Here is a 26,499-nt window from a genome sequence, read left to right on the forward strand (position 1 = left end):
GAGTTGCACTATGTCTGTGGCATTTTGGCACCGTATCTGTTGGCAATTCTTAGCTGGAGAGACAACATTACAATTCCACTATAAATCATCTGGGAAGGGAGCCAAGCCTGGGCTGTTAAGAGGAATCAAATACCCGCAGTGTCTGCCGAATACTCTCTATCAGTTCTTTCGATCCTTAGGGATTTTGTTTTTCTTCATCTGGACTCCTGTTCCTGTGAGGTATGCCTAGAATAGCCACATCATCTTATACTTTCATGCACTCCTTTCTTAGGTGGGCTCCCTGCCCACCTCCACCCAAATGTTAACTGTCTGTAAGACTGTTGCTTTTTTCACTGCCTCCTACAACAGCTTGTAAGGGGAAAGGTGGTTTGTACCACTGAACTGTTTTTCCAGGTGTAATATTATGGGCCGTGGGCCTGAATTGCTATGACCTCTTTGGGCACCACAAAGGAAGCTAACCTGAGGATGAGCCCACACAGGAGAACAGAGTCGAAAGAATCCCAGAGAAACGGCGCGTAGTCCTGATCAAACCATTCCATTCACCTCTTTTCAGTTTTGGGAGCCAATGTTATCTTTATTTCTTTAACTAGTTTAAGGTAGATTTTGTTCATTTCACCTCCAGAGGCCTTAACTGATAGAACTTTCCCAGTGTGTTTAAGTATCAGCTTTAAGCCTCCCGTCATGTCCTCACCAGTGCCCCACTTCCCTTCCTATCTCTTGCCTTCCGCTTCCTAACACCACGACTCTGTAGTTACTCTGATCTTACTCCTTGAACAAGACTCCGTGCTGCTCCTTTTGCCCTAAATGCCTGCCACAGGGAGGCTTTTCTGGACGATCCAAGTTGTGCCCTCACTCACCCTCCTGATCACAGTATTTTGTTTTCTTGAATTCTTATCACTGTCTCAAGTTGTTCTTCGAGGTGTGGGCTTGTTGACAGTCTGGGTCCATGACTACAGGGACACTGCCTGGGTCATTCATTTCTCCTTCCCACGTGTCTGGCTTGGATGACGTGTGCGATGAAACGGAACATGCTCTTGCACTGATACGCTGTGGTGAAAGTGCTCTGGGTTGTGTCTGGATGGAGACTGTCTGCCCCAGTGCCTTGTCCTTGGAATGCAGTGTTCTCCTTTCCAGGGTCATGCAGCTGTTTCTTCTAGGCTGCCTGGTTCTGCTTTTTTTCAAGAGTCTGTTTCTTCCTTGGGAAGAAAACAAGAGAGGATCCTGACTGTTCATTTATGAACTCAGAATCTTGAAGGTGGGGAGGGAGAGACAGAAGGTCTGAGTTCATGAGAAATGAGCAAGTGATAAAAGGCAGCCTGGTTTGCCTGGGTCTTGAGCTGTCCTACTCATTATGGTGCATCTGATCAGCAGGAAGCTGTGGTTCTCCCCCACTAGGGCTCAGAGGAGGCCAGGAGTGCTCTGGGCTTAGATGAGGCCAAAGCACCAGGACTGATCAGAGCAGAGGCTTTTCTATTTATTACAAAATTCTTTATGCAAATACAATTGACTGGAAGGTCTAAAAACAGCCCAGACTCTTCCAACCCTGATCCTACAGGCACAATGACAGGAGCCAGGCTCACTCACAGGGGAGCACCTCTTAGAAGAACTGGCTGTCCCTCAGCTGGTTCAGAATCTCGGATACAGCAGTAGAGAGGAGCCCAGCCTGGGTGGACAACCCCATGAAGCAGCCCTTGGTGGCAGCTGCTCTGGGTGAGGCAGCAGCTTTTAAGTTTCACAGTTTATGTATTCCTATCATACAAGTCAAATTGAGGGGTGAAAATAAAAGGAAAAAAGCAGAAGGCTAGAAAAGGGGTATTGGAAGAGGTTGTGAGTCAGGGAAGGGCACAGTGGGCTTCAGAGATGCTGGCGATTTCTTGATTTGGATGGAGCTACAGAGTATTTTTTTTTTTTTTTTTAAGGACTGTGCCAGAGGCATATGGAAGTTCCCAGGCTAGGGGTCGAATCAGAACTGCAGCTGAGGGCCTACAGCACAGTCACAGCAATGCCAGATGCGAGCTGCATCTGCGGCCTACACCACAGCTCACGGCAATGCCAGATCCTTAACCCACTGAGCGGGGCCAAGGATCGAACCCACATCCTCCTGGATACTAGTTGGGTTCATTACCACTGAGCCACAACAGGAACTCCCTCCAGAGTATTCATTTTAAAATGACTCTTTAAATGGTACATATTTTAAATGGTACCTACTTGTGTGTGCAGATCTTAAAATTTTTTAAATTAAAGAAAAAAACAAAATGTAAAAGGCTAGAAGTGGATGATGGAGCAGAAAAGAAGAAATTTTAAGAGTGGAGGTGGAAGTTGAAGTCTCTGACGTGGTGATGTTGGCCTCAGTTTCTCTTCTTCTGTCTGGAGCCTGGTTCGGCTTCTAGGTACTGCAGCCCCACTAGCATACCCAGGATGGAAGAACCTTAAACACAGAGACAAAGTCATAAGCACAGCACTTTCTTACCCTGCTAGTGTAAGCCTCATCCCCAGGGCTGGGACAGCTCCTGCGGGAGCTCTAGGGTCATGGGATGCTTACTTGCCACCACCAGGGGTGCCAGGACGCTGATTGTGGGTGCCGCAGTCCCGAATACAAACAACTCGGTGAGGAAGTGTCCCAGGGCGAGGAAGAAGGTGCACAGCGTGATGAGGTAAAGCCTACAGGAGGACAGACCGCAATGGAAATGGAATCACTGCTGGTTCGGTGCAGAGGAAAAGGAGCGGTCAGCCTTGAAACACAAAAGTCAAAACCCAGGAAATGACTATGGCTAAAGAAAAGAAAGACTCGGTCCTGAGTAAGACCTGGCTGCTTGATCACATCCGTGTGTTCATGTCTAGGGCAAAACGGAAGCTTTCCACTGCTAAACTAATAGGAGAATGGTCCAGCATTAGAGAGGCTCTCTAAGTCTCAGCAAGATGGTGAAGCCAGGTAGAAAGCAAAGCAGAGTCTGGAGGATGGCAGTCATAAGCAGTGTAGACAATCCTGGATCAATCACACTTTCATATTTTACTTACTCAGTTGGCTTGACTCTAGTCCAAACCCACGTGGCAGGAGTTTGGCCAGGAGCTGGTCAGTGCTCATATGATGGATGCCACGGAACAAAAGACGTGTACTGAGAATGAGTAGCAAGGGCCTCTCTGAGCCTTTTAGATGTTCTTGCCATGTGGCCTGGCTTAGCACAATGGTCACATGGAGGAGACACAGTGACAGCCTCAGAGGAAGAGAACTTGTTCCTCAGCATTGACAAGGAGGTGGGGCAGAGAGGGGTTACAGGCTGAGGGCCCACGTGGATTGCTTGCCGGTATCTTTCTTTTTTTAACTATGTAAATTTTAAAAATTATGAAATGCTTCAAACATGCAAAAATTATCGTAATAGAATACTATAATTTACCCCTAATGCAACCAATATCTTGCTCCATCAGATCTCAGCATTTTGTCATTTTTGCTTCAGATAATTTTTCCTAAGAAATAAAACATTAGCGATTTCAGTTAAAGCCTCCTGAGTGTCTTTTTCTCACCCTGATCCCATTCTCCTGACTCCCTCTTAAATTTGATTTTCATCATTCCTGTGCATTCTTTCATGCATTTGGTAAATATGTATGTATGCGGGTTGATTTTGAGTTTCCAATTAGGGAGGGAATAGAATCAGAGTGCGTATCAGAGGCACATGGACCAAGTCCCAGGCTCGAGTGAAGGATGGAAACAGAAGTCAGCAGGTGCAGCTGTCCTGTGCTGGGAGAAGGACAAATGAACGTAATAGAGGTAAAGAGAAGTGTGAGCTGTCTGCTCATTCCAAAGGCACAGCAAACAAAAGATTTACCCCTTAGACTTGTCAGCAATGCTTTGTGATGGTAAAGGTCTTTAAAATGATTACTCAATCCTTACTTCTTCCCAGTCACCCAGAACAGACAGACCAGTCTCATTTTATACACGAAGAGACTGAGATGCAGAGAAGTGAATGAACTTGCTGCTATAAAGCTACATATCAATAGAACTGAGTCCAGAGCCCATCTTCTTGTTTTTGTTCTCAGGCCCAGGGCTATATCCACTAAACCATGCTACTTCCAAAAATATGTGTCAATCTAGAATAAGTAAACCACAGTTTCAGGTTCAAAAAAAAAGAAGAAATAAAAAACTAAAGCTGGAGAGATCTCAGGGCTAATAGCCTTGCTTCCAATTCCACTTGGGCCAGTCAGTCTTCCTCAGTTTAAATTAACTGGGTCTCTAATATATAGATCTGCAAAAATCATCAACAAAAATCACTACCTCCCAGGGTGGGTGGAGGAGACCTAAGGTCATGGAGATGGAAGCATCTAGCATAATAAGAGGAGCTTAATAAGTATTATCTCCTCTCTTGCCCAGATGCTGAGAGTTTGGATAAAAAAGAAAAATATTTTAGTATGAAGCTGGAGTTTTGGTGGCCTCACCCAGGGAGTAGGGCAAACCTTCCACCTTGATGTGATGACTCTTGCTGGGAAGAAAGCTCGAGCCCCCTCCAGTGGCCGTCATGGGTTACAACATTATCTAGACCAAAGGCTGTGACTGCCAGCAACTGCTCCACGCTAGTCTATGTGCGTCCCCTGGAGAGGCAGGATACAGAGGAGTCCTGGGTTCTCTGTCACCTGCATCTCTTGACTCGGCATTAAGTGGACAATTTACTTGTGGGCTCATTTTTTCATAGATAGTGATTTCTTTTCATTCCTGCTTCTCAAGGAGGCAAGTGAGAATAAGGTATGTTGGATGGCCTCTCTAAAACCACCGCACTACCTCTTTAGTGGAAGGTAGGCTGATTCTTTGGCAAAGTAGAGCGGTATGATGCAGGGCAGTGGATCATAACACAACCAGTTTGCTATGTCAGTTTCAAAAGACTGTCAAACTTTTGAGACCTATTGTGTTTTTCAGGCCTGGAAGGAATGGAACCTATTAACCTTCTATTATCCACTTTCTAGCTAATGTATCAAATTAAGCAGGTCTTTAAGAGAGGACCACCCTGGGTAAGCTTAGGGCCCGATTTCCAACAGAAGGATGCTAACGCTCTTCCCTCCCTCACATACGTTTTGTTGTGAATGTCGATGGCGCAGAGGCAGCGGATCATTGATGAGAGTAGTGTCCAGATCCCAAAGGTTCGAGCTTGGAGACCATTCACTGTAGCAGAAAAAAGCAAGAGTGTTGAGAAGGGGAGGGTCAAGGTTCCTTCCAAACACTGCATACTTCACTGGTGGTTCAGGAGAGACAGGGAGCTGAGCCTGAACTCCCCTTGGTTGAGCAGAATGGAGGCCTAGGTGCTGCACGTGGGAACTAGAAGGAATGGAAAGAATTCTGGAATGAGAACTGGTTCAGCTCCTTTTTAAATGCCTATAGTTGGGTGGGTGATTTCCAAGAGGAGAAACCCAACAAAGAGCCCGCTTGAGCAGTAACTTCTGGGTGTGGTAGTTCATGTCTCTGCCCTGGAAGCCCCTCTGGTGTTGGCAAGGCCCAGCGAATCTGGATCAGGACAGACCTGGGGGGAATGCTGAGGAGAGTGGTCTGTCAATACGAGATGCCTAGGAGCTCAGTAGACTTTATAGGCTGATACGGCAGAGTGCTCAGAAAAACTGGGACCTACCTGAATGCCCACATCCATCTCTAAGAGACCCAAGTCCATGGGTCTGTTCCTGCATCCAGATCTCTACTATGTGAACAAAACCCAAACCAGGATGGTTTTCTGTGTAAATGGGAACAAAGCAGTTTCTTTAGTGTTTGCTGGGGCCGCTGTGCTCTTGGCAGTTTCTTTCTGGCACTGCTATATAAAATATCGTGTCCTGAGAGTATAGATTACAGTTTGCTCTAACAGTGCTTCTTTTTTTTTTTAATTAAAAAAAAATTTTTTAGCACTGTACCCGCGGCATGTGGAAGTTCCCAGACTAGGGTCAAATTGGAGATACAGATGCCACAGCCACAGTAACACCAGATCCGAGCTGTGTCTGTAACATACACCACAGCTCATGGCAACACTGGATCCTTAACCCACTGAGCAAGGCCAGGGATCGAACCCCCATCCTCATGGATACTAGTCAGGTTTGCTACTCCCGAGCCACGACAGGAACTCCACAGTGCTTCTTGACACTGGACATTTAATAGAATCAGCTAAAGAAGTTTTATAAAATTCCAAGACATGGATACCAGACCAGTTAAATCATATGCTCCGAAGGTAAATTCAAGGCCCAGATGGTATCTTTTAAAAACTCCCTGCCTTGGTGATTTTTAATGTACAAGCATTGATCTAAGGCATCCAGTAGCACGGAATGCCAAATAGTCGGCGGACCATGAGAAAATGTAAGGAAGAAGACTGGCGACTGAAAGGTCAATTTGGGCTTCAAGGTTTTCTAGCCTTTGGAAAACCAGAAAGCAATACCAAATTCACAACCCTAAAGACCTTCAGATGGTAGTAAGGTGAGAAAAAATTCCATGTACCAAACAAATATCTAGTGGTTACACTGTGGAGTGCTATCTTCTTTAGAAAGCATTTTGACAGCTTTTCTTATGAAAAAACAGAAAATTTCTTTAGTGAGTAAAATACAAAAGTGGAACATCTCCCAAAGCGTAACCAGATTAGGCATCAGGTGAAATTCTACGGGATACTCCAGGGTCTTGCCCTGATCAGCAAAGCACCAGGACAGCCCCGAGGTCGTGAGGGAGGAGGCAGTTTCTATTTCTGGGCTGCAGACATACACACGACTGATGAAGAACTGAAGGGGTCCTGCATCTTTTTAAAAAATCTGCTTCTGTTTAAAAAGCTAACATTTCTCTGCTTCATGTGTTCTGCATTTGAGGTGTAGTAAAATCTTTGCTCTTCACCAGATGCAATGTTTTAGTAAACACACACACACACACACACACACAGAGTTCTGCTCAGCTATATGCCCTTCAGCAAATCACATACCCCATGGGCTTCTCTGTTTTAAACCTGTGAGTCTATACAGGGTTCCCAGACTATCTGAGGAGCAGCACTGAGGGTGAAAAGTGGAATTGTCCTGGCCACTTTTCCAGGTTTCCAGGTTCTTTATTCCTAGTGTATCTGAGCTTTGTTCAAAGTGAGCCATAGCCTACTTAGTTTCATTTTATGCCCAGATGTTGCAGAAGTGAGCTAGGTCAGAGCCTGAATCTGGGTTAGCTATAAATGTGACACAGAATTGTCAGCTGCTATGAAATGGTGGTGTAGCTCAAGCCACCCCTTACAGTAGCACAAGAAGTGCAAGCTGAAGTGTGCAAACACTCTCAGCAGAGAGGCTCAGGACACTGAGAAAGGCCACTATGGGCCTTTGGAAATTAGTTTTGGGAGACCAACTTGGAGGGATTTTGGATATCTCTGCAGGGTCTATGTCATGGTTTGAAAAGATCTTGGACAGGTAACCCTCCATCTGCAATGTAGGATGTAAACTACGTGTACCACGACCTGATTTCTGATGGGCGCTGAGCTAATATGAAAAGCTTCTTTATTTATGGTTTTCAAGTCAAGCACCACAGAGTCACCAAAGACCTCTGTTTCCTCACTTGTAATGCTTTTTGTACAGATTAGCTGCCTAGGGCAGTTTAAGATGAATGAAAAGGTGTTCGGAGAAGCTCTGGGGAAGAAGAGGACCAAGTGCCATCTATCCATCACGTCTGTGACTCTAGTGGCAGCCAAAGGCTAGAGTAGGCAGTATCAGAATCACTTGGGAAGTTTTTGTTTGTTTGTTTTTTTAGGGCCGTACCCGTGACATATGGAGTTCCCAGGCTAGGGGTTGTATCGGAGCTGTAGCTGCCAGCCTACACCACAGCCACACCAGGTCAGAGCCGCACTGGCTACCGACACCACAGCTCAAGGCAACGCCAGATCCTTAATCCAGTGAGTGAGGCCAGGGATCAAACCTGCATCCTCATGGACTCTAGTTGCGTTCGTTACCTCTGAGCCACAAGAGAAACTCCCTCACCTGCAAAGTTTTTAAAACAGATTCCTGGGCCCCATCTAGGGGGTGAAAGTTTCAGTAAGGAGGTCTGGAGAGGGCCATGGACAGCTGTGCTTTGTTTTAGTTTTTCTAGGTAATGTGGATGGATAGCTGGTTGAGAACCGCAATTTAGGCCACCCCCCGCTCCCCCAAGGGATGCAGGTCTCTATTTTCTCACCGAGGTCTGGCTTGCCGGTGTAGAGCTTTTCATAGAGAAAGGTGTGGTCTCGGAAGCTCTGCAGCGTGTTCCCCATGGCTATGATGGATACCATGACCAGCCAGCTTCGTAACACGTTCAGGAACCGGCTCATGGCTCTCTTCAACCCTAGAGGGCTTTGTGCCTTGGAAACAAAGGCAAAAGGCAGGATAGAATACTGATAACCACAAGCTCGCTCGCTTCTGAAGTTAACCTGTCTCCTCCTCATGAGGAGCTTATGTTGTCAATCACTTCTTCAACTCCTCTCTAATACCCTAGGTTAATCCATTCCCAGTCACCCTTCACAGAGTTGGCATAGTGGCTTTTAACATCTACCTTTTTAGGAGTTCCGTCCGGTGGAAATGAATCTGACTAGGAACCATGAGGTTGCAGGTTTGATCTCTGGCCTCACTCAGTGGGTTAAGGATCCAGCGTTGCTGTGTGCTGTGGTGTAGGTCACAGACGGGCTTGGATCTGGCATTGCTGTGGCTCTGGCGTAGGCCGGCAGCAACAGCTCTGATTAGACCCCTAGCCTGGCAACCTCCATATGCCACGGGTGCGGCCCTAAAAAGCAAAAAAAAAAAAAAAAATCTACCTTATTAAATTCAAAGTGGGCTGACCTTTACCCAGAGTGAAAAAGGCTAAATAATGCAGTGGGTAGAAATGACAAACCATTGGAAAGAGTGGAGAGAAGAAAGGGAACAGGAGAAAGGGAAGTGTACAGATATTACGATAATAAAATGGACTTCCGTGTACGACTTATAGAAATTGGTCTCAGTACTTACTTGTACTAATAGTGATGGATCAATAGTGTACTTTGCAATTAGTGGCATAGTGCTTATTTTTGTCCCAGCACCTTCTCCAAAATATTAGCCTAAATCAAAACTCTCTTCTATTGGCTGGAACCAGTGCCCCGGGATCTTTACTTCCAGCCTGATGTTTCATGTCATTCCTTTGCAATGTAAGTGGCTCAAACACAGGTGACTTGATGAGGTTACATAACTAAGAGATGGGGGAGCTGAGATATGAAGCACAGTCTGTTGGTCTCTATGTCACAAGACTGCCTCACCAAGAATATTTGGATGGAGTTCCCATTTTTGAGGAAGACAAGCGTATCAAAGCCACTTCTGTTTTCAAGCTGTATAGAAAATACCATCAGGTTATGTAGTTTTGTTTTTAAAAATCCCCAAACCTTAGATCAACCCTTGCTGAGCACTGATTTCAATCAGCTTGGTTTAAATAAAATGCATGTAGATTAAAAAAAAAAATCTAATAATGGAATTACTTCTTCCCATCTTTGTTATGTTTTCTTGGCCCATGGTTTATTTGTTGTCAGGTTAACTTCTTGGGCCTGAAGTGGTGATAAACAATCAGGCTTTCCCTGTCACTTTGGTAGTGGACTTTTCAGTATGGTCCTATACTACCCAGCTGAGACAGATATTAAAGTCAGCAATGGCTCAAGACACTGGGAAAGACCAAAAAACAATCTAAGAGCTCTAAAGAAGAAAGGGTCAATGGACGAATCGCTAGGTTAAAATAGGTCCCCAAAGTGGACTCTGTCGAAGTCCAGAGAGAATGGGGCTCTCCTGGAATCACATGTAGTTACAGCATGGGAAAAAATAGGCACCACCACCTCCCCTTCAACAGGAGACTCAGGTTCTCTCCTCTCAGGGTCAGAAAAGTTGTGTGGATGGCCCCCCTCTTTGCCACAACTTATGCCCATTTCACAGAAGCTCTTAGAAACCCCAGCAGATACCTGATGAAGGCAGGACCCAAATACTCTTCTGAAGTGCTCTTCCAACCGCTCAGCACGAGTTCCCTAAAGCTTTTGAGGCCTCCTAGATTATCCAGCATCTGTTCTTAAATTTTGCCCTGGTGCAGACCAGCAAAGGTGTGGTGTTTACCAGAGTCGGGAGTGAAAGGTTCCTTTCCTGGCCCTACCATTTAGCAGCTGTGTGACCGTGGGCAAGTAATTTACACTTTACAGCCTAGGTTTCCTCACCTGCAAAATGGAGATCAAAAATACCTACGTCCAAGGTTATCACAACAATTACACGAGAAAGTAAAGGTTCCCTGCGCTGTCCTAGGCTCATAGTGGCCGCTCAATGGTTCATCCACTCACGCCTTCTGTACCTACCAAGACTTCTTCATCTTTCCAACTCCCTCTTTTCTTGGTCTCTGAAACCTCTTTCCCCCCCAGAAGATTGCCTCCCAGGTGTATTCCTTCTATCCCACTCCCATGTTTCCGGACTCTACGGATCCTCTCAGATGCCACAAAGATGTCTACTTCTCCTCCCCCACATTCACCTTACCTGGAGAAATGTGGCCCTAGTACTGCAGCTGCAGCAGCAGCAGCAAAGGATATTCTCCAGGGCAGCTCCAACACCGAATCCACCGGAGCCACTTGTCCCCGCCCCCACCCTCAGCCCGGCTCCAGGATTGGGTCGTTTCCATCAGTACTTGCTCTGATTGGCTGTTCTGGTTCTGCTCTAGCAGGAGATGGGGCGTGATTCTCTTTACTGCCAATCAGCGGTTGTCGCTGCCCAAGCCTCACCCCCGGTTATGCTGCTGAAGCAGTGAACCATCCTATTGAGCGTGGCGAAAGAGCCCCAGGTTCCGAGTCAATCCTTTAGGGGCGGAGGGAAAAAGAGCGGAAAAAAGAAGTCCTCTGCGGTGATCAAGGCTCTGCGCTTGCGCTATACAGTAGTGACGACAATTGCCCGCGCCCGAAGCCGAGGGCTGTCCGCGCCGGGTAGCGGGCGCCTGCGCAGTGGCTCCGAGCGGGCGGTTGCTGGTTGGTTGTTGTAGTAACCGGGGAAGCTGCTGTCGGCGGCTGCCTTGAGCCCGGCTGGGGAAGAAGGAGGGTGGCAGGCGCAGAGCGCTGTCCCAGCCTGCCCGCCCCGAGCCATGGGAAGATGAAACAGGTAAATGTCTGCGCCAGCGCACTCCCCTGCCGGAGGGAGGTGCGCTCCCGGGTCTGGGCGGGCGCAGGTCGGCTGCACTTCCCTCGCAGAGTCCGGGAGCAGCTGTTGGCTTCCGGGCGCGCTGGGCTGAATCCCTGCGGCGGAATAGCCTGCGTCCTTCCCGTGTGGGAGCGCCTGAGGACCTATCTGGGATTGGGGTGAGCCGGAGGAGGGGCTGAGGGGCTGATCCCTTTCGGGCGAGGAACGCTCCTTAGGCGAGTGTCCTTAATCTTCTTCAGATCGCCCTGTCTCTCCCTGCTCTCCTGGCAGCCTAGGACAGGTCGGCATCCCTTCCACGCTTGGAGGACTAGTTTGTTTTGTTTTAATTTAAGGGACTTACCAGTATTTAGAGAAATACTGAGAAATCCTGTTGGGGATTCTCGGAAGAACGCCTTTGAGGTTGTTAGACATTGCCCATTTCGCTGAAGATGTGTAGGGATCATTGTCGGGACTGGCATTTTTTGCACTGTTTACGTTCTTATCACATATATTAATGCGTAGGAAAATAACGTTTGGAAAGATTGATATTAAGTGGTTTTCTTTGAGTAATGGGATTATGGCCATTCAAACATTTTCATTTTCTTTTTCTGTAATTTTATTACATTCTCAAACACACAGTGAACGTGTGTCTTTTCCCCATTTAAAATATTTTAAGTTAGAAATACACTGATTTTAATATCTGTTTGATATTCAGACCATAATTTGTGATTTTTAGTAAGGGAGAATAATTTTTGATAGTGTTTGGAAGGATAGTTTTTTTTTCTTTTTTTCTCAGCTGTTTATGACCTTGATTGAGCAGAATGTATTCATTCTTTGGTTTAGCTATTGAATTTGTTTTAGCGGAAACATGCGGCTGTTTTACCTGTACTTGTCATGGAGCCTAAGGAAATAATTTGCAAGGATCTTAAAACTTGCCTTTTTATTTTTAACCCAGGTTAGGTTTTTCTAGCAAGGAATCTGTTTTTAGGCTATCAGCCACCTACCTCAGACTTACCTAAAAGTAAAGTAAGTCTATCCTTTTGGTGCACGTTAGATTTAGTGTGTAAAATAAAAGTGAGAAACTCAAACTTAATAGCAGCTCTTCAGATACATATAAGACAGACAGTATGTTTGAAAAAAAATCTTGATTTGTGTGGCATGTGTGAGGCTCTGTGAAAGAAGGTAAGCTTCTAGAGATTGGACCCTATTTAGGTAAGTATTCATTTTCACTACTGGGAAGATAATCAGCAATGATTAATAATAAAAAGACAACTGCATTGTGTTTGAGAACATTTGGCTTTTTTTGCAGGAATCTGCGCCACCCCAATTGTTTGATCTGGTGAATCTGCAAGGAAAGGTCTCTGAGGCCCCCATCTGCTGACTGCATGACAAACTCTAAAGGAAATGCCAGTCGTGATGGCCCGGGACCTGGAGGAAATGGCATCATCCTCAGAGGATGAGGAGGTGATAAGCCAAGAGTAAGTGAAAGCAAGGCTGCTTTTGACCTTTTGCTTTTATGGGAACTAGTTCTCTTTTATTTATGTTCTCTTTTAGCCAGTATTCTTCCTTTGGTGTTGTCTGACTCTGGTTGTAGTTTCCACATATGATCTATTTCAAGGTCTTATTATTGAGTGACCATCAGCTATCTGAAATAAGATAAGGCTCTGTTTCTGGGCTCATGAATGAATATGGACTCTAGTTTTTGTAAGTAGTAACTCTTAAGTCAACTCTCGATCAGAGCTCCTAACACAGGAGATTTTGAAATTTTTAGATATTGAAGAAAACTAGGTCTCCCAACTCTGTGACTTTGGTTATTTTCTCAAAAGCCTTTAGGATGATAGAATGATGAGAAGAGAGAGAGGTCAAGTAACTTAACTGAGTAAGTGTGGGGCAGGACATTAGAATTCTGTAGTCTATGCTGTGTCTGAGACACATGGCTTTCCTGCATTCTTTTAGAGGAGTCTTGATTGCTGGATTCTCATAATAATAAAAATGATAGTGCTAGGTGTAGCTGCTGTAGATAGTCGTAAGGGCTTTAGCTGCTGTATCTCCTTTAATCTGAAGATGTAATTATTCTCATTTTATTAAGCTCAGCCCCTCAGATATCAAAGATCTTCCTTAGGGATGCATAGAGAGTTAGTGATAGATTGGGATTCAGTCCCAGTTGTTCTGGATTTTGAAGCACTTACCTGTTTTGTCTTCTTTAACATTATTACTTTACACAGAGAACAAAGAATCTGGCTTAAAGGTAAGATTAGTTTTTAAGTTTCTCTGTAAGTCCACTAGCATTTATGTGCCATGTAACCTGAAAAGCAGGGATAATACCTCCCAAGCCTCTTTTTTTAGAGGGTATGGTTATGAGCAAATAGAATAATGTGTATGAAATTATTTTTAAATTATAAAGTGCCATACAAATGTCAAGGCATTATTCTTACAGGATTTAATATTGAATTGAAAGTGTATTTCTTATTATAAAGTAGAAGATTATTTAGTGTAATTTGAAAAAAATTGTTGAAGAATTAGTAAAGCTTTGGAGAAAGGCTTCTCGTTACTGTTAGGTCATAGAAAATACTAGAGATTTGCTGTTGTATTTGGGTCGTTCTTATTCAGGATAATTAAACAGATAACTCCCTCTGGTCACTTTGCCTTCTTGTGACTTTGTTTTCTGTGTGCTGCCTCTTACCCATTTCACAATTTTTTTTCATTTCACAAAATTTTAACCTCTGCAAGTATCAGTCTTTCTGATTCAAGGTCTTTTTTTTTTTTTCATGACAGTCTCTTTTATTAGTGGGTTTGATTGGGTCCAGCAAGTATTAGGTTGAACTATATGAAAGTGATATTTTGGTGGGTGAAAAACAGTCAAATATTGAGAATCTTATATTGTTCAATCTAATATTTTAGTAGGTATACCTGCTGACTGAATGACTAAGTGAATGAATAAATGGAGACTTTATGCTTTAGATCACTTTAGGTCTTTTAAGTGCTTTTATAAAATACATTTCATTTTAAAGAATACCAGTTATATTGAAATGCAATTATTAAAATAAAAGACCCTCCAAATTTGTGGTATAGTAATATGTGCTTTTTAATTAATACACTAAATAACAGCATCATTTATTTAAAGGATGAGAAAGTTTTATTTACTTTTTCTTTTCTTTTCTTTTTCTTTTTAGGGCTGTACCCATGGCACATGGAGGTTCCCAGGCTAGGGGTACAATCGGAGCTACAGCTGCTGGCCTACACCACAGCCACAACAATGCCAGATCCGAGCCGAGTCTGCAACCTACACCACAGCTCATGGCAATGCGGGATTCTTAACTCACTGAGCAAGGCCAGGGATTGAACCTGCAACCTCATGGTTCCTAGTCAGATTCGTTTCTGCTGTGCCATGACGGGAACCCCGAAAGTTTCATTTTCTAAAGACAACAACATGAAGACTGTCTTTGCTTAGTTTGTGTAAGATTATCAAACCTGGGTGGTCTTTGATTAACACTTACCCATGGGGAGTAGGGAATACTGTCACACATCATGGATGTCTGGACCACCAGAGTGAGATGTCACCATTTGGTAGCTGAATGGTTGCTTGAGGGGAAGAGTTGCCAAATTGTCCATCCTCATCACAGGTGATCTAGTGGCAGTTTTAATAATTACCATAACTTACAAGTAGTGATGTCAATGATATTTTGAGACATATGCAACAGCAATAATGTGGTATTAAAAATCTGTAATTTCAGATAGAGTCAGAGGTACAGACAATGCTAATACTGTGTGCTTTGTTGCCTATATTTGTAATTGAGAAATGATAAATGTCTAGCAGAAGTTAGTGAAAATACAGGTGTAGTTCCACATGCCCACGGTCCACACTCATGAACCTTTTCTCTCCCTTCCTTTTCAACTCTGTTGTTGAGTTTTGATTGTTAATGTTCCATCAGCTCCTGTCTATCAGACACTTGTTTTATACATAAGTAATCCTGAGTCAATCTTGTTCATACTTTTAAAGTTTTGGAAATTAGAAGGTCTTATAAATCGTCTAAGGATGTTGACTTGATCCGAAGATGTATGTCCATGGACATCTGCTAGATCTTCTCAGATCTCTATGCTGTATTAAAGTATTAATGCCTTGCAATCCTGGGCATTAGAGGTAGAAACTGTCTAGGCAGCCTTGTTTTGCATGCCGCTATTTCAAATTGTACATGTAAAGGGGTCCTTTTTCTATATTTTGCTTGGAGATCCTAAATATAAATCTATATATAGGAGTTCCTGTTGTGGTGCAGTGGAAATGAAATCTGACTAGAATCCATGAGGATGTGTGTTTGATCCCTGGCCTCTCTTAGTGGGTTGGGGATCTGGTGTTGCTGTGAGCTGTGGTGTAGGTTGCAGATGCGGCTGGGATCTGGCGTTGCTGTGGCTCTGGTGTAGGCCGGCAGCTGTAGCTCTGATTGGACCCCTAGCCTGGGAAATTCCATATGCCATACCTGCGGCCCTAAGAAGCAAAAAAAGAAGAAAATACCTATATGTAGATATCAGAACGTTCATTTGATGTAAGATTTCTTTAATAACTAAGAAAATATTTAATTCTGGTTGTAAAAGCTGGCTTTATTTCAGTTAAAAAGATCGTCAACAAATGGTTGTACAGTTAGTGCTACAGTTCAGGGAAAGAAGGCATCCCTGGGCTGGAAGAGCGGGGAAGGCTCCATGGAGGTGGTGAGATGAGCTGGGCTTTGGAGAGTGGAATTAAATGAATGGAGAGAAGTGGGGAAGGCATTTCCAGCAGGGACATTGGTATGACTAAGGCATAGAGGCTTTAAGCTATGTAGGCTGGATCCCAGGAGTGAGTAATATATATTCCTCATGAAATTGCTTCTTAAAACCAGAGCGTTCTTAGACTTTTAATAATAGAGTGAACCATGAAACTGGTCTACTTTGGTACTTAATCATTCAAGTTGTTGTTCTTTCATGTCTGTAAAATTTCTTAATAGGTACCATTTTCTGGTTTCTGGTGTGAAAGAAAATTTGAAGTCCCCAATTTTCAGTAGCTTAATCATTTTGAATCTTTTCCCTTTAGCACCACCTGGTGGGAGCATGCATTTAATGACAGTGTGTTTCCTTAAGTGTTTTTAGGTCAGCCTTACTGAATTTATGACTTGTGTACTACCACTTTTCTCTCTTCCTAGGTTGTAAGTGAAAAGATTTCTCTGTCAGGGAGTTGACTTTCTATAGATAGTACGGTTAGTCCTTAGCTCTTCTCAGCTGTTTATTGTGTTTCTGATCCTTGTCAGGCATTTTTATTTTGCAGCAGTAATCCATTGTTTGTAAGTGCTAAGGCACGGCGGTGCCAGTTTGCAGCTAGAGCTAGATTGGCACGGAGCTTTGAATGGTTTCCAAAGTTTTTGTCTGAGACTCTATAGTTTAAAGTGCCCATTTTCCCCCCTCTATTCTCTGACTTAGAAATATAGCGAAACAAATTAAAGTTGGAAGAGATCATCTGGCCCCATGCCCACCTTACAGATGTTTAAGATTAAAAAGCAAGCCAACCACAAAAAAATCCTCTTGCTAAAAATGCACCCTATAAACACCATTTCTCACAAATGGGTCCTATCGCCCAAGTCAAATCGCCAGGACAATAAGCATCCACATTCCATTTCTAGAAAACAGGAAATGAGCTTGGTATGGTGTTCTCTGCTTTCCTCACTAAAGCTCTTTGGGAAACTCATCCCAAATCTAAAGGCTGCCTAATTTCCAGGATTGGTAGCCTGTGCATTCAAAGTGTGGATCTTTTTAACTTGGGTTGGGAGACTCTAACTTGGGCCTGCAGTTTGTGTGGTATGGCCTTTGTTAAGGGGTGCAGTCATTTGAGTTTTTGAGAGCAGCGTGAATCTTGGCTGAATGGATCTTACTCCATTCAAGGAGTTCCCAAAAGGTTGAGTTTAAGGTGTTCCTTATACAAAATATCACTGAAATGTGATTAAGGAGATGGAAAGGTGAAAATAGCACAGACGCTTAGGTTCAAATACCTGTTCCCTTACTTAACCAGCTATATGACCTTGAGCAAAATAATTAACCTCTTTGAGACACCTTTTCTTCAATTCATTGTGCAGGCAAGAGGTTTATGTGAGGTAACGTGGGAAAGCTCTTGGTGTGATTCCTGGTACATAGTAGGGATTCAGGTTTTTCTAATCTGTAAATAAATACATATCTGACTGAGATTGATTAAACAGAGATTTCTGGAAGACAGCAAAAGAATAAAGTCAGAGGTCCTTTCCTGGAAGAAAATATCTATTACTCCATTTAGTATAGGCTTGCTTTAAAATATGTGGTTTTCATTGGGGTACTTGTATTAATTTAGGTTTCTTAGCTCAGAATCTTAGGATGGGTTATCAAGTTAGCTTAAAAAGGGACTATAGGGCGTGAAAGAGGTATATCAGTTATTTGTGCTGGGGATTAATTGTCCTAAATAATAAAGGGAATTTATTAACTCATATTTAGGAAGGACTTGATCCTGCAACTCCATGGTTGCCATTCAGGATCCCATTTCTCTGGTTCTTTCAGTCAGGCTCCCACTTGACTTCCTCCTCTACCTTTACCAACAGCTCTGGGCTCTCCTTCCCAAGGTCACAAAATGACAGCTGCACTTCCAGACCTCATTCCCTGGATCAAGGTCATGGGCCCATCTCTCCTGTAGCTGCTGAAGAAGAGAAAGCAAGTATTGCTTTCTTAGAGGGTCTCACAATGTATCCCCTGACATACTGGATCCAGGTGGTTTATGAGCCAGTAACCTTAACTGAGGAATGGAAAACCCTGATTGGCTGAAGCCAGTCAGAGCCCACCCCTGCAGCAGGGATGGAGTTAATCTTAAACAGACCACATGGCTAAGAATGAGAGATGAATGGTTTCCCATAAGACAATTGGAATACTTGTTCTAGAAGGGAAAAGTTGCTAAGCAGCAAACCACAGTGATCTGCTTCAGTGTTAATTCAGATTTTTTTTTTCTCTTTTTTTTGTCTTTGTTGTTGTTGTTGTTGTTGCTATTTCTTGGGCCGCTCCCGAGGCATATGGAGGTTCCCAGGCCAGGGGTTGAATCGGAGCTGGAGCCACCGGCCTACGCCAGAGCCACAGCAACGCGGGATCCGAGCTGCGTCTGCAACCTACACCACAGCTCACGGCAACGCCGGATCCTTAACCCACTGAGCAAGGGCAGGGACCGAACCCGCAACCTCATGGTTCCTAGTCGGATTCGTTAACCACTGCGCCACGACGGGAACTCCTAATTCAGATTTTGAGCTGTCAATTAATAAAGCCTTTTGTTATGGTTGTAGGGATCATCCATGTATCATGTGGACTGGAGGCTGCAGGAGAATTCCAGTTTTGGTATTCCATGCTGAGGCTATTCTGACAAAGGACAACAATATTCGAGTCATTGGAGGTAGGTATGACCTTCCCCACAGAAGGCAGGGCTGAACATGACCCTTGCAATCTCATCTTGGATAAAGTGGTATCATTTAGATAGGGAAAGGGCCTTGGTCATGAGAAGATATTATTGATTTTTTAATACTTGAAAGGATTATTTGTGATATCTTAAATTGTTTTCTGCATATTAAATTGTTTTTCCTCTTTTCTTTTTTTAGAATTACGTGTGTGTTTATTGTTTTGGTTTTTTTGTTTCTTCCAGTTTAATTGAGAGATAAATGACATACTGCACTGTACAGGTTTAAGGTGTACAGCATGACGATTTAACTACATGTATCCTGAAGTGTTTATCACAATAGGTTGGGTGATAATGTTTTTGATAATTGTGGTAAAACACACATAGCAATATCTTGTTTTTACCATTTTAGACCTCACAAGTCAGTGGCATTTAGTACCTTCATAGTATTGTGCAACTATTACCACTCTCTAATTCCAGAACATTTTCACCATTCTAAAAGTAAACCTTGGCGTTCCCATCATGGCGCAGCAGAAACGAATCCGACTAGGAACCATGAGATTGTGGGTTCGATCTCTGGCTTTGCTCAGTGGGTTAAGGATCTGGCGTTGCTGTGAGCTGTAGTGTAGGTTGCAGACATGGCTTAGATCTGGTGTTACTGTGGCTGTGGTGTAGGCTGATAGCTATAGCTCTGATTGGAGCCCTAGGCTGGGGACCTCCATGTGCCCCAGGTGTGGCCCTAAAAGGCAAAAAATAAAATAAAATAAAATAAAACTAGACTTTGTACTCATTAAGCAGGCACTCTCCATTTCCCTTTATCCTAGCTCCTAAAAACCTCTAACCTACTTTCTATTTCTATAGCTTTATCTAACCTGGATATTTCATATAAATAAACTCAAAGAATATGTAGCCTTTTGTGTCTGGCTTCTTACACCTAGCATACTGTTTTCAAGGTTCATCCATATCATAGCACATATCAATACTTCATTCCTTTTTGTGACTGAATAATACCCCATTGTATTGCTATAGCGCATTTTATTTATCCATTCATCAGTTGATGAATGGTTGTTTCCACCGTTTGGCTCTTGTAAATGCTTCTATGAAAATGCATGTACAAGTTTTTGTTTGAATAACTGTTTTCAGTTCTTTGGGGTCTGCACCTATGAATAGAGTTGCCAGGTTGTATGGTAATTTTCTGTTTAACTTTTTAAGGAACTGCCAAAGGATTTTCCACAGTGACTATGCAATTTTACATTCTCACCAATAATATATAAGGGTTTCAATTTTTCCACATCCTCCTTCACTAACATTTGTTGTTTTCTGTGTTTTAGATTATAGTTATACTAGTAGATGTGAAGTAGTATCTTATCGTGGTTATGATTTGCATTTCCCTAGTGATTAATGACATTGAGCATCTTTTCATGTGCTTTTTGGCCATTCGCATATCATCTTTGGAGAAATGTCTGTCAAGTTTTTTACCTATTGTTTAATTGGGTTGCTTGTCTTTTTGTTGAGTTGTAAGAGTTCTTTGTATATTCCGAATACTAGACCCTTATCAGAAAAATGATTTCCAAGTATTTTTTCCTGTTCTGTGTTTTGTCTTTTCATTCTCTTGACAGCGTTTCTTTCATAAGCAAATGTTTTTATTTTGATGATGTTCAGTTTATTGGTTTTTTCTTTTGATGCTTTTGCTTTTGGCGTCACATCTAAGTAACCATCACCTAACCCAAAGTCATGATCCCTATGCTTTCTTTTGAGTTTTATAGTAGCTCTTATATTTAGAGCTAACTGATCTTTGGTCCATTTTGAGTTAATTTTTTAATGTAGTGTGAGATAAGGGTCCACCTTCATTCTTTTACATGTGGATATCCAGTTGCCCCAACATGATTGGTAGAGGCTGTTCTTTCCCTATTAAATAACCTTGGTACTATTGTTGAAAATCAGTTGACCATAGATGTATGGGTTAATTTCTGGACTCTTAATATTCTGTCAGTCTGTACTATCCTTATACAAGTACTGTATTATTTGGATTACTGGACTTTTGTACTTCTTTTTCAAGATTCTTTTTGGTATTCAAGGTCCTTTGCAATTCCATGTAAATTTTAGGATCAGCGTTTTCATTTCTGGAAAAAAACAAATAAACAAAAAGACAAAGTACTGTCGGAATTTTGGTAGGGAGTACATTGAATTTGTAAATTGCTTTTGGAAGTATTGCCATCTTAGTGTTAAGTCTTCCAGTCCATGAACATAGGCTATCTTTCCATTTTTTCAGGTCTTTAGTTTCTTTAGCAATGTTTTACAGTTTTCAGTGTACAAGTCTTGTAGCTCCTGGGTTAACTTTACTCCTCAGTATTTTATTATTTTTGATGCTGTTATAAATGGAATTTCATTTTTGGGTTGTTCTTTGTTAGTATAAATACTGCTTTTTTTTTTTTTTTTTTTTTGTCCTTTTAGGATCTCATATGGAGGTTCCCAGGTTGGGGTCGAATCAGAGCTGTAGCTGCTGGCCTACACCACAGCCACAGCAATGTGGGATCCGAGCCACTTTTGTGCCCTACCCCATAGCTCGTGGCAATGCTGGATCTTTAACCCACTGAGCAAGGCTAGGGATCAACCCTGCATCCTCATCGATGCTAGTCAAATTTGTTTCCACTGAGCCACTACGGAAACTCCTACTATTGATTTTTGTATACTCACCTTATAGCCTGAAACCTTGCTGAACTCACTTATTAGCTCTAATGGTGTGTGTGTGTCTGTGTGTGTGTATTTTCTTTAGGATTATCTCTCTACATGATCATGTCATCAGCAATTAGATATTTTACTACTTCTTTCTGGATGCTTTTACTTCTTTTTCTTTTCTTTCTTTCTTCTTCTTTTTTTTTTTTTTTTATTATGGCTTCACCCAAGGCATATAGAAGTTCCCAGACTAGGGGTCAAATCGGAGCTGTAGCTGCTAGCCTATACCACAGCCATAGCAATTGTGGATCCGAGCTGCATCTGCAACCTACACCACAGCTCACGGCAATGCCAGATTCTTAACCTACTGAGCAGGGCCAGGGATCAAACCTGCATCCTCATGGATACTAGTTGGGTTCATTACTGCTGGGCCATGACAGGAACTCTATTTTTTTCTTTTTTTTTTGGTGGTGGAGGAGGGACTAATTGCTTTGATGCTTTGGCTGGAACTTCTAGTATAATGTTGAATAGAAGTGGTGAAAGCACCATTTTTGTCTTGTTCCTGATCTTAGGGGGAAGGCTTTCAGTCTTTTACCATTCAGTATGATGTTAGCTATGAGTTTTCATAAATGCCTTTTACCATATTGAGTTCCCATCTGTTCCTTTGTTGAGTGTTTTTACTATGCAGTGGTTGATTTTGTCAAATGCTTTTTCAACATCAATTGAGATGATTCTATGTCCTTTTTCTTTCATTTTATTAATGTGGTGTATTACATTGACTGACTTTTGTATCTTGAACCACCCTTGCATTCTTGAGATAAGTCTTACTTGGTCGTGGTGTATAATCCTTTTAATATGCTGCTGGATGTGGTTTGCCAATATTTTGCTGAGGATGTTTACATCTATATTCATAAAGGATATTGCTCTGTAGTATTCTCTTGATGCTTTTGTCAAACTTTGGTATAAGGATAATGCTGGCTGCAGAGATTGAGTTCCTTCTTCCTCTTCGGAAGAGTTTGAGAAGGATTGGTATTAATTCTTTAAATGTTTAATATAATTCACCAGTGAAACATCTAGTGCTGGGCTTTTCTTTGCTCAAAGGTTTTGGTTACTGGTGCAACCTCTGCTTGTCTATTCTATTTTCTATTTCTTACTGAGTCTGTTTTGATAAATTGTGTTTCTCTAGGTTTCGTGTCCATTTTATTTAGTTTATCTAATTTTGTTGGCATACAATTGTTCATAGTATTCTTTTATAATCCTTTTTATTTTTGTAATACAATAGTAATGTCCCCACCTTCATTTCTGGTTTTAGTAATTTGAATCTTTTCTCTTTTTTCTAGTCAGTCTAACTAAAGGTTTGTCAATTTTGATGACTTTGAAAGAGCCAACTTTTAATTTTGCTTATTTTCTCTACTATTTTTCTGTTCTTAACTTTTTTTTTTTAATTTCCACTCCTCTTTGATTTTAAGCAGTGCTCTGAATCCTGGCGTTAGCCTGTAGCTGTCTTCAAAGGTGACATACATGGATCCAAACTGTTGTTAGGTGTGGTAGAAAAAGTCTATACATGGGTTCTCAGTCATTAGTTCAGATCCCAGCTTTGGCATCAACTAGCTGTGAACCTTGCACAATCACGAAAACTCTCTCAGTCCATTTCATTATTAGTAAAATGGAGATAATAGCTACCTTGCAGGCATTGTGAGAATGAGATCACTTAATGTTTGGCACATAGTAAGCACTCAGAACTTGTGCTGCTCACTCTACTTGTTGAACAGGATCTACTCTCTACTTTGAGTTGACTTTAAAGTCTGTCCTTGCCCAGACTAGGTGTTCAGAAGGCAGTGAGCACCTGCTTCTGGAATTTGAATTCTCCTCCCTTCCCAAGGGATTCTAATCCCCTCACCAAGTTGCTAGGTTACCACTTAAAGGGACAAGGTTCATTCATCTTCCCTGAAGCCTGTTGTAACTGAAGATTTACTAACATTTGCTGAAACTCCCTCTAAGTATGATTGGAATCAAAACATCAAAGCTTAAAAACAGCAGAAGTAAATACTGCCCCCGCCCAATATACTTATTTTGGTTTGCTTGTCATACAAATGAGTCCATTTATTTGTGGCAATTGGCAGATCTTTCTTTTTTAATAGATCTAGCACTTATTGGAAACTAGCATCCATTAATGTAATCATGCCATTTTTCAAGCAATCACATTTTCTAGAACCTATAAATCTCTGGGTTTTTTTCCTGTACATATTCCTGTGATTAAAGAAAAAACCACTAAACTTTTCTCAAACTCTGTTTTTGAACTTTCTGTGTATTCCCAATTCCTTGAGGTTAATAATTTTCTTCACCTTCCTTTATGAAAAGAACAGTTTGAATGAGTCGCTGCCTCAGATTTCTGAATTGTTAAACACTCTTGGCCTATTTTTTTCTCTCTCTCTTAAATAGCTGACATAGATCTGCTCAGATCATAATCCTGGATTAAATCCCCTTGAGAAGTGTATCTGGGTCATTAGTTATCTTCTGTTGATCTTAGAGTGTTAGATTCCAACCTTGTTTTTTCTGTTATCTATTAAGTGCATCATTGAAGTCACTGTAAATATTTTTGATACAGTAAGATTTCATAAGGTTTATTTATGAAATATTCCAGGAATATGTTTTTTTCTCACTGTATCCATGTTTTTTTTCAAAATTGTGTATACTTTGAACATGTAAATGCAATTATTTTTAGAGGCAATAGATATTTTCAATTTAAAGTAATCTTTTCCAAGAATGAAGTATCATTTTATATTTTGCCTCTGAATGTGTCAGTTTCATAAATTTGCATTTGTATAGATTAGTACTGTCAAGCAGAAATGTGGTCCAAGCTATATATGTAATTTTTCAGTAGCCTTATGAGAAAAGTAGAAATAGGTGAAATTAATTTTAATAATTTATTTTTATATAATACGTAAATATAATAATATAATTTTAATAATATATTTCAAGATATAATTTCCACATTTACTCAGTATAAAAAAATTTGTAAAAATATTTTAAATCCAGTGTATTTTACACTTTTAGCGCATCTCCATATGGTGCAAAATTTTCATTGGAATATTTAGCCTGTATTTAGATTTCATAAATGTTATAGTTGAAAAAGTAAATTCCTATGCTCAAGTTGTTCCAGCCAAGTTTTCCAATAACTGAATTGAATATCAGTTTTAAAATGTAAATTTATTAAAATTAAATAAAATGAAAAAATTCAGTTTCTTTGCCATACTAGTCACATTTCAAGTGCTCAGTAGTTGTACGTGGCTTGTGGCTACCGTATTCCACAGTACAGGTAAAGACCTAATTTTCTGATAGTAAGGCAAAGCTATACTGTGTTGCCATTGAAGGGTTTATTTTTATAGTCTAAAGCCAAAAATGTCAGTTTTATCTTCATTCTAGTTTCCCATGCTGGTTTTGATCAAACCCCTTAGGGCACTTCACCACTCCCTAGGTGCTTCTGTGCTGACAGATTATTGGTTGTTTGTCTTTGCTCTGCCACAGCCAGTCCTGGAACTTGCCAGGGGTCCTAGTACTTCAGGTTGTTTCCTGGGATGCATGTGAGTGATTGGAGAAGAGGAAATGCTACAGTGTCATGACGGAATTGATCTGATGCATGTTCAGAGGCTCAGATGTCAGATGTTTGGCAGTTTGCTAGCAGGACCATGCCTTGCCTCTTGTTTTTATATGGAAGAAAACATGGCTAAGGTGGTTCTGTCTTGAACAGTTGGGCAGGTTCAGTTTATAGTTGCAGTTCTCTCTTTGATTCTTGCTAGAGAGAGGGAGCCCAGGCTTACCAGGGGTTTCAAAAGAAGCCCATAAATCTAGATTTTTGTATGAATTCTTCCAATTTAAGAAAGTTAACAACTAATTCAATTTTATACTGAAAACACTGTGAGGGACGGACAGACTGTGTTTACAGGCTGTACTTGGCTCCTGGATTACCAGTTTATAACCTCTGACCTAGTAAGTACTGGTAATCAACGTTAGTGGATGTAGGACTGGTGGACACAGAACATGAATGTGAGTTAAAACCCCCAGCAGTCACTCCTGCACGCCCCTTTTGGAACATGTTCAGTGCGTCTGAGTTGGGTTATCATTGGGTTATCATTGGTTGGTATGGATTAGAAGCAGTCGGTCACTGCTTACTACTTACATAGCTTGGAATCAAGTCTTCCACTGAGCACAGTGATGACTGCATTTTTCTTCCTATTCTGTAGAATAGGAAAAAGGGTAGAGTAGCGTTTTTATTTTTTAAACTGCTGTATAAAATGTATAATTTCCTATGTCTGATACTATGTCTTAGTAGCTATTTTACTATGTGTTTACTTTTTTACTACATGAAAAAACTTTTTTAGTGTATCAGCCAGCTTTCTTATTCTAAAAGCTCTCCATGTTATTAATTGATTTAGTGCTTTCAGCTACCTTATAAGTACCTTTGTTATCGACCCCATTTTATAGGTGAGGAAATTGAGCATAGCGAAATAATTATTCAAGATGACAGGCAGGAAGTAGTAGAGCCTGGATGTGGATGCTGGGAGTTCGGCTTGAGAGACATACTCTTTGTATTATTATTTTCCCTTCTCCCCAAGTCCCCATGTAATCATTCTCTATTTTCCCACACACTGTTTGCTCATCAACTTCTCTGTGGCCTGGTGCTGCAAGGCAAGCGGTGCAGAGCAGGCAAAGAATTGGGCACAGTCCTGGTCCCAGCAGTTGGTGAGCCTTTGGCTTTTGCATGTGCAGAAATGGAGATGTCAGCAGTTACAGGTGTCTTAATGAAAAGAACCCGTTTTCTAACAAGTCGTAAGGCTAGTACGATGAATGCATGTATACTGTTTCCCTAGTTTCAAGTATTAACATTTTGCTATGTTTGCTTCTCCATCTTTCTCTCTGAACAGTTTGAAAACCAGTTCACATATTCCACACCTACATACTTTATTCAACATGTTTATCCTAAGAATGAGAGCGTCCTCTCTCTCATCATAGTACAGTGATGGCACTTAAGAAATCTGTCATTGGTAAAAGCACTCTTAGCTAATATATAATCGCTGCCCAAATTTCCCAGTTGTTCCAATTTTGTCCTCTCCTGCTTTTTTTTCCCCTTCAAATCCAGGATCCAATCAGAGAGGCATTTAGTTGTCATATTTTTTTAGTCTCCTTTGTTATCGACAACCATTTATCAGATTTTGTGTGTATGAGTTTCATGACAGTGATATTTTTAAAGATTCCAGACTAGTTGCCTTGTAGATGTCCTTAAGCTTGGG

At 41.7% G+C, this 26,499-nt stretch overlaps 2 protein-coding genes across 15 annotated transcripts in view; one reads left to right on the forward strand and one right to left on the reverse strand.

Moving 5' to 3' along the window:
* Positions 1-546: 546 nt before the first annotated feature.
* On the reverse strand, positions 547-10,728 carry ERG28 (ergosterol biosynthesis 28 homolog). 3 transcript variants are annotated; one of them, XM_047794907.1, is made up of 6 exons: positions 10,480-10,728; positions 9,924-10,169; positions 8,150-8,312; positions 5,059-5,149; positions 2,543-2,661; positions 2,333-2,428 (listed from the first exon to the last, which is right to left on the reverse strand). In XM_047794907.1, exons 3-6 carry the CDS (start codon positions 8,280-8,282, stop codon positions 2,349-2,351), a joined length of 423 nt encoding a protein of 140 aa, XP_047650863.1. In that variant the 5' UTR covers positions 8,283-8,312; positions 9,924-10,169; positions 10,480-10,728; the 3' UTR covers positions 2,333-2,348. The 3 variants fall into 3 exon arrangements, with proteins under 3 accessions (XP_047650862.1, XP_047650863.1, XP_047650864.1); XM_047794906.1 differs by lacking the exon at positions 9,924-10,169 and having other exon boundaries at positions 547-2,428; XM_047794908.1 differs by lacking the exons at positions 9,924-10,169; positions 10,480-10,728 and adding an exon at positions 8,504-8,572.
* A 236-nt stretch (positions 10,729-10,964) lies between these two features.
* Positions 10,965-26,499, forward strand: part of TTLL5 (tubulin tyrosine ligase like 5) — a 310,092-nt gene continuing 294,557 nt past the window's right edge. For 11 of the 12 annotated variants that reach the window (XM_047794889.1, XM_047794885.1, XM_047794888.1 and 8 more), the window contains exons 1-3: positions 10,965-11,091; positions 12,419-12,587; positions 18,426-18,532. In XM_047794889.1, coding sequence (XP_047650845.1) covers positions 12,514-12,587; positions 18,426-18,532 — 181 coding nt within the window. In that variant the 5' untranslated portion in view covers positions 10,965-11,091; positions 12,419-12,513. Of the gene's footprint in view, positions 11,092-11,195; positions 11,289-12,418; positions 12,588-18,425; positions 18,533-26,499 lie in introns of those variants that run through there. The other variant, XM_047794886.1, reaches the window with a different exon arrangement.

The sequence above is a fragment of the Phacochoerus africanus genome, chromosome 9, assembly GCF_016906955.1.
Source record: "Phacochoerus africanus isolate WHEZ1 chromosome 9, ROS_Pafr_v1, whole genome shotgun sequence".
Taxonomy (NCBI): Eukaryota; Metazoa; Chordata; class Mammalia; order Artiodactyla; family Suidae; genus Phacochoerus; species Phacochoerus africanus.

Bases quoted from the DNA above. Each gene is read 5' to 3' on its own strand.
- ERG28 (XM_047794906.1), bottom strand. From the start codon at position 8,282: ATGAGCCGGTTCCTGAACGTGTTACGAAGCTGGCTGGTCATGGTATCC. The intron at 5,150-8,149 runs GTGAGAAAATAG...TTTCTGCTACAG, and splicing joins CACCGGCAAGCCAGACCTCG to TGAATGGTCTCCAAGCTCGA. The intron at 2,662-5,058 runs GTATGTGAGGGA...GTCCTCCTGTAG, and splicing joins ATCGACATTCACAACAAAAC to GCTTTACCTCATCACGCTGT.